The sequence below is a fragment of the Pteropus vampyrus genome, unplaced genomic scaffold (genome assembly GCF_000151845.1).
Source record: "Pteropus vampyrus isolate Shadow unplaced genomic scaffold, Pvam_2.0 Scaffold392, whole genome shotgun sequence".
Taxonomy (NCBI): domain Eukaryota; kingdom Metazoa; phylum Chordata; class Mammalia; order Chiroptera; family Pteropodidae; genus Pteropus; species Pteropus vampyrus.
In genome coordinates this window covers 402,388-409,846 of record NW_011889173.1, presented here as the reverse complement: position 1 = coordinate 409,846, position 7,459 = coordinate 402,388, and the positions used below count along the sequence as shown (strand labels likewise).

Here is a 7,459-nt window from a genome sequence, read left to right as displayed (position 1 = left end):
CAGCTCGGATGTCTGGACCTGAAGGTAAATCGTGTTTTCTTTGGTCTTTGCTTTCCTGTAGGAACCAGAAATAAAAATTAAAGGTACGATAAACACACAATCAACATCTTGATTAAGAAACTGTTTCAGAGTTGTGCATGGGCGTAAGTCCCAAACCGAAAGGCCGAACGAGGGCCACAAGCAACGAAGAGGAAAGGGCATCGGGCCAGCTCCGGCCGACGAGCTGCTTTTGCGTGGCCTGTGAGCTAGGAGCGGTTTTTTACATTTTTAAATGGTTTTTAAAAATCAAAACAAAAATGTTATTTCTTGACACTTGAAAATTAGATGAAATTCCAATAAATAAAGTTTTACGGGAACCTAGCCTCACCTACCCGTTCACGTATCATCTATGGCTGCCTTCATGCTGTCGAGTTGAGCGGTGGCCCCAAAGCCTGAAATAGTTACCACCTGGCCCTTAACAGAACGAGTTTGCTGACCCTGGAAGTACAGCAGCTACTGCGTTGCTGCCTAACTTCATCCCATTAGAGCCAACACGCCATTTGGAACCTGGGACCTTGGGATACCTGTCACCACGTCCCTCATGTGTAGAATGCATGTGGTGGCATAGTAGCCACCTCATCGCGTGTTGAGAGGATCAAGTAAGGATGCACGAGGTTTTCAGTGACGTCAACGCACAGCTCCAGAAACCTTAGCTAAGGCTACTGTGACCCCCGTCCCCTGACGCTTTCCCCCGGGAAGCAGGGAAGAAGGGGTGAAGGAAATGACCTCTCTGCTGATGGACTGTGGCTCCTATTTATGAAATCAGTGACGTGGAGAAGGCAGATGATGAAATAAGCGGTTATTGTGGAATGTGAAGAGTACGTGGAGACCTGGGGACGTGCAGGGAGAGGAGGGGCTTAGAGGAGGAACGCCGGCCTCCCCTGGCCGGGCAGCGAGGGCGAAGAGCATGGAGCGAAGGTACAAACAAAATGTCTTAAAAGATGAGAGGGTTGCCTAGTAACAAATAATGAAACATTTTAAAATCACGTAAGCGGTGTTAGCTATATATCCCTACCACTTGGAACCAAAAAGAAGCCTGTCGTCAGCAACTACAAAATGTGATTAGAGTTAAAACAGGGTGTTTGTCCCTTATCAGTACTGAGAAAGGCAGAATTTCTGAAAGTGAGGTTTATAGGGTGCCTCAACAGGCGTCACTGGCAGAGCTTATTAAAAGCAGATTTCTGGGTCCCACCATTCACTCGCTATGTCAAAAACCTAGGAGATCCAGGTTATCTGCATTTTAATAAGTTCCCTTCATGATTCTTCTGCATACGAAGGTTTGAAAACCATTGAGAAGATCACACAATATGCAAGAAGAATGGGGAGAATCTACGATTTCTTGAACTCCTACTATGTGCCAGGCAATGGCTCGGTCACCGTCACCTACTTTATCTCATCAAAGTTTTACAGCGACTTTCTAAATTAAATATCATCATGCTTATTCCTCAGGCAAGGGAGTGAAACTTCTACAGGATTCAATGGCATTCCCAAAGCCACATGGCCAAGTGGATGGCCGCCTCGGATTCCTGACGCCACGGAACATTCTCTCTACTTCATACGGACATACGTCCTTTCCACAGAATCCACAGAACCCAGCTGGGAAGGGGCCTGAGAGGTCACCACACTAAGCACGTTCTCTCCTTTCCTTTCTTATTGCTTTAAGAGTAGAATCTGAAAGTCCATTAAAGCGCTTGTCCCTGTCACAAGAACAAAAGTTTTAAGACTTTCTTCCTCGTGAAGAGAGTCCCTAAGGAACCTGAACCAACAATTGCTCACACGACAGAAGATGGACTTAAAAATAGTTCTCAGCTGAGAGACATTAACTCTTGGGCGAGCTAGGGGCCTCAGTGTTCAGCCAGCATCGCAGGCAAATCATCCTCTGCCCTGCAGTTTAGAACAGGGAGCTGTCACCCAAAAATGCATGTCCCTGCTTTCCATTCCTTCCTTAGAAAGTCAATTGTGTTATGTTTCTCTATATATCAGCTCTGCAGTAATAAAAAAGACATGCAAATATCTGTAAAGTTCTTCTACACCCTTAGGACAGAAGAAATGGAAAATGCTGCTGATATTGGGGATAGTTCTAACGTTGGCCCAGAGTCCTGGGTACCGCAGGCCTCACCTCTGGAGCTTCTCCACGTCCTCGATGGTCTCTGGCAAAGCCACCCCCTTGGTCTCCGGAAGAAGCAGCGTCACTCCCCCGGCCACCAGACTCAACGCCACTTCAAAGGAGAGAGATTTCACAGGAGCCATGAGAGCACAGCCAATACCATTTACGGGCATGGTGACAGCTCACTAATGAGATGCCTACATGATGCGTGTGTGAAAGACACTGTTTAAAGAAAAGTCAGGAACATCTAGAAAACTAAAGCAGTGGAATGACGGGGGAAATGCCAGAGTAAGGCGGGGAATGGTGCCTTTACCTTACTTCCATGTGAGTATGAAGTTCTGTAGTTGCCGATGCTAAACATTAGGGGATTTGTTGATTCGGGCCCCTCAAGAACAATATGAAATGCTATTTTGACTAGTTACTTTATTTTATTATCCATATGCGTGATATAGAGTGTAGCTAAAAATATGGCGGACTCTCTTATCACACAATTCCGTCTCCCTCCTTCCCTCTTCCCTCTCTTCCCCCTTCCCTTCTCCTTCCTCTCTCCTTCTGTCTCCCCCCTCCCTTCCTCCCCCTCCCTCATGGGTTTGCCTGGTCCCCATGCAAGAGCTCTCGGCACGTGACCAGCCATTGTGCCTTCCACTAAGCGGGCACGCGGGGTCTCGGAGGCCCCCGGGTCCAGGTGTGGGGAGGGCAGGAAGTCCGCTGCTCCTTCCGTAATCCATCCTTAACAGCAGCAAAGCTGACTCGAAACTGCGATTCCATTCGTCTGCTTGTGTCTGTTCCCAGTTGTTAAGACGGGGAAGCAGAGAGGGGTGATCATATAGATCTTGAAACCTCCGGCAATTACACGGTGAATGCACAAGAGTGGGGGCTCAATCTCGAAAGAAAGCAGGAGGCTACGTCGGAAGGTATCTCGGATTCTGTCCTATAGGATGCATTGTTGGGCTCCAGAGCCATAGGATGTAAATAAACCTCTGGCCCAGGAATGACACCTGATCTTTCCTTCCCATGTAGCAAGACGGTGAGCCAGGACACAGCTGAGGAGCAGGTGCCGTGCTGTAAACTCGGCGGGGGTTATCCTTTACTCATCAGGTACTTACTGAGTACTCGTGCTGGGCCGGGAAGAAGGGATAATCAATGTCCGGTGGAGTCTTACCAAACAAAATGAGGGGCAAGCCTTGCCAAAACTCTATCAGCCTGAAGACCAGGAAGGGGGTGACGATCCCACTTAAATCACACATCGAGGAGCACGCCATCACCCCAAGGTTCCTGGTGGAATCCAAACAAAAAAGATGACATGGCCGTGATTCCCCGTGTGAATCTTATCCTAGAGCAAACACAGTGCCCACACCCCCACGCCCCACCCCGCCAACCTCCAGGGAGGGGAGTGGGCTGGAGATCAAGTTCATCACCAAACCGCCCACAGTTTAATCAAGCCTGCGCACTGTGAGGTTCAGAGAGCTTCTGGGCGGGTGAATACATCTATACACGCAGAGGCTCAACTCCACAGGAACAAGCTCCTGTGCTCAGGATTCTTCTAGACTCCGCCCATGTATCTCTTCATCCAGCCGCTCATCTATATCTTTCATTATATCTTTTACGATAAATCAATAAATGTAAGTACGAGTTTTTCCTGAGTTCTATGAGCCATTACAGCAAATTACTGAACTTGAGGAGGGGCCATGGGAATCCTGATTTATAACCAATTGGTCAAAAGAATAGGTGGACAATCTAAGACCTGCAACTGGCGTCCGAAGTGGGGACAGTCGTGTGGGACTGATCCCTTAGCCCACAGGGTCTGCACTCGCCCCAGGTAGTTAATGTCAGAATTAAATTATAGGACACCCCGTTGGTGTTTGGAGTGTTGAAAAATTGATTGTGTGAGCAGATTTTTTTTTTTTTACATGGATACGTAGGGAAGAGTAGAGAGAGGATATTAAGGAATGGAGGACAGAGAAAGCTGGAGAGGACACGCAAACTCCTTGAAAGGACCCTCTTCATTCCTGGTAATAGCCTTTGCTCAGAAATCTACTGTCTTATATAAATACAGACACTCAGGATTCCTTTTGATTAGTGTTGGCGTGATTATTTTTTTGCATTCTTTTATTCTTACACCACCTCAATTTATAACAACTTTTCTCATTCTTTTACTTTTAAACTACCGCTGCAGGTGAGTTTCTCATAGACAGAATACAGTTGGGTCACACTTTTTGTCCAATGTGACAATCTCTGCCTTTTAAGTGGAGTGTTTAGGGCAGTTAAATTCCTTAGGACTATTGCTGGGATGGGATTGAAGTCTGACATCTTGTTATTTGTCTTCTTTTTGTTTCTTCTGTCCCTTGTTACCCTTTTCCTCTTTTTCTGCCTTCTTACGAATTAAGTATTTTAAACGATGCTGTTGGATCTCCTTTGTTGGCTTAACAGCCAAACCTGTTATTTTTTTAGTTTTGCTGTGGGGTTCACGGTACTCATCGTTAAGCACAGCCTACCTTCCGCTGATATGTTAGACCACTTCGTGGACTGTCTGTGAGCCTTCCAAGAACACGTACACTTCTCTCCTAGCGTTGCACGACTTTACTTCTACATAGATTTTTAATCCTGCAACACGTTGTTACTTCTGCTTTCAATCAGAAGTCAGCAAACTATAGCCAAATCTAGCATCATTATGGCCTTTGACTTAAGAATGATTCTTATGTAAAGAGTTTTAAAATAAAAAGAATATGGAACAAAGACCATACATGGCCCACAAAGCCTAAAACATTATCATCATCTGGCTTATTAGGAAACACTTGCCAATCTCTTCTTTTAACAGTTTAGTATCTTTTAAAGTAAATAACCAAGAGTAAATGAATACATAGTTTTATTTACCCATGTAGTTACCACTGCCAACGCTTTTCGTTTTTTGGGTTTTTTTTTTTTTTTTGCGTAGACCCAGATTTCTATCTGATATCATTTTTCTTTTTTCTGAAAGACTAACACGTCTTGTAGTGCAGGGTGGCTGGTGATGAATTCTTTCATCTTTTGTACGTCTCGGAAAGTCTTTATTCTCCATCCATTTTTGAAAGATATTTGTGCCGGGTCAAGAACTCTAGGTTGGTTGGCTTTTTCCTTTTTAGTACTTTATAGAAGTTGTAAAGTACTTCATAGATGTATTTATTTATTTTTGGGTATTTCTCGTTTGCCTTGTTTCCAATGAGAAAACTGCTGTTCTTATTTTTGTTCCCGTTGTGATGTCTTTGTTCTATGATTACTTTTTAAGATTTTTATGATGTGCTTTTCTCAATTTTTTTGCTGTTTTTGGAATTTATTGATATTCTCAGGTCTGTGAATTTATAGTACCTATTAAATTTGAAAAAGTTTTGGTCACTAAGTTTTCAAATATTTTTTTCTGTCTCCGTATTTCCCCTTTCTACTCTTCTCCGCAGATTTCAATAACATGTGCTGGAGTTTTCCCATAGCTCAACGATTTTCTCGGAATTTCATTTTGAATAGTTTCCATTGATGTCTTCAAGTTTATTAGCACTTTCTTCCATAATATTTATTGCCGTTAACTCATCTGGTGTATTTTTTATCTCAGATATTATCATTTTCACCTCTAGAAGTTTAGTTTGGGAATTTAAGAAAATATCTTCTATGTTTCTACTTAACAGAGTTGATCTTTCTGTAGGTTTTTGAACACACAGGACATAGGTATAAAAACTGCTTTAATGTTTTTGCCTAATTCTGTCATCTGTGTCATTTCTGGGTTCACTTAGATTGATTTATTTTTCTCCTCAATATAGGTTCTCTTTTTTTTTCTTCATTGCTGGATGATTTTTTATTGGGTGCCAGATATTGTAAGTTTTACCTTGTTTGGTGCCAGATAATTTGGTATCCTATAAAAAAATCATGAACTCTATTTTGAAAACATGGTTAATTGGGAACGATAAATCAGGAAAAGTGTTCTCCCTTGAGGTCTTACTTTTAAGCTTCTTCCTCTACATCCATTTGTATAATTTCTTACTCCTACAATGAGTAATTATAAAATTAGAGCATTCCCATTTCCTTCCCAATCCCTCCTCTCGTGACCTCATCTTGGTTGGTTATACCCCCCCTTAGTGTTTGCCACTGTATCTTTAAATATATTCGTAATTTACTTGATTTATCAGTTTTCAGTGATACAGTTCTTATCTGAAAAAAAGTATATGGAGAGAATTATATGTAAAATTATCTATCCAAATTGGAGAGATTTTAAAAATAAGAAAAGGCGAATTTTATTGAATGGTTTTTTTCTGTCTATGAAGATAGTAGCACAATTTTTCTCTTTTAATTTATGAGCATGAATTATAGTATTAGATTTTCTAACCTTGAGCTATCTTTGTATTTCCAGAGTAGCCATCTGAGTCGTGATATTATTTTAATGTGCTCTACTATTCTGTTTAATATTATTTTGGATGTATAATCAGTATTCCTAAAAATATTTATCTGTAAGTTTCCTTGTTCCCTTTGTCTTTGGCGTTCTTTAATGCCAATATTATGATAGCTTTATACACAAATTTTTGAAAAATTTTTCTCCTTTTTTTCTGTTCTAGAACAATTTAATATCATTGGAGATTTTTATTAATTAAATGTTTTATAAAATTCCCCAGTGAGACCATTGTGGATTCCTTCCTTAACATTATTTAGGGACTTCCTTTTCTTGTTAAATACATTTTTGCCATAATTCGATTCTGTCCGATAAGAGTGTGGCTCTTGCAATATTTTAGTTTACATTTACCTACTGTGCATTTGTACATTTTTTTCTTCTCAACCTTTCTGAAAAAAATTTGCGCTTCCACTATGCAGAAAATATTTAAGTTTTGTTTTAGAATCAAGTCAAGAAGTCTCCTAATTTTTAAAAATTTCTTCTATTGTCTTGCCACATATTCTCCCAAGAACTATCTCTGTTTTAAACTTGTATTTTATAAAGATGAGTGATTCCTTAACATTTTGCATTTAGTTATAGTACAATATTCCTAAAAATATTTTACCCTTTCCATCTTCTTTTTGACAATATTTTTTGATGCGTATTCTTAATTTGCAATTTGCTTTTCCTGTTCCTTCCTCACTTTTTTCTCATCCTGGGCAAGTAACTTTTTTGTTTATTATTCATCTTTTAATCCTGTGATTTCTTCCTGTATCAGTGATTTCAGAAGGATTTGTGAGGAGGGACCAGGCCATGTTCTAGACTAGTAGAAATTCTCTTTCTGACCAGGGTTGTATGTGATTAGATGCTTTGGCCTCTCTTATCTCCAATCTGCAGGGTTGACCGTGCAGAACCCCTCCTCA

The 7,459-nt window shown here is 41.3% G+C and overlaps 1 protein-coding gene across 1 annotated transcript in view; it reads right to left on the bottom strand.

Annotated features, from left to right (window-relative positions):
• The window catches only part of LOC105305677 (solute carrier family 22 member 1-like), a 31,009-nt gene that overhangs the window by 7,893 nt on the left and 15,657 nt on the right, over nucleotides 1-7,459 (bottom strand). Inside the window, exons 8-10 of the mRNA XM_023523445.1 lie at nucleotides 3,309-3,421; nucleotides 2,159-2,258; nucleotides 5-55 (exon numbers count right to left, since the gene is read on the bottom strand). Coding sequence (XP_023379213.1) covers nucleotides 5-55; nucleotides 2,159-2,258; nucleotides 3,309-3,421 — 264 coding nt within the window. The remainder of the gene's footprint in view (nucleotides 1-4; nucleotides 56-2,158; nucleotides 2,259-3,308; nucleotides 3,422-7,459) is intronic.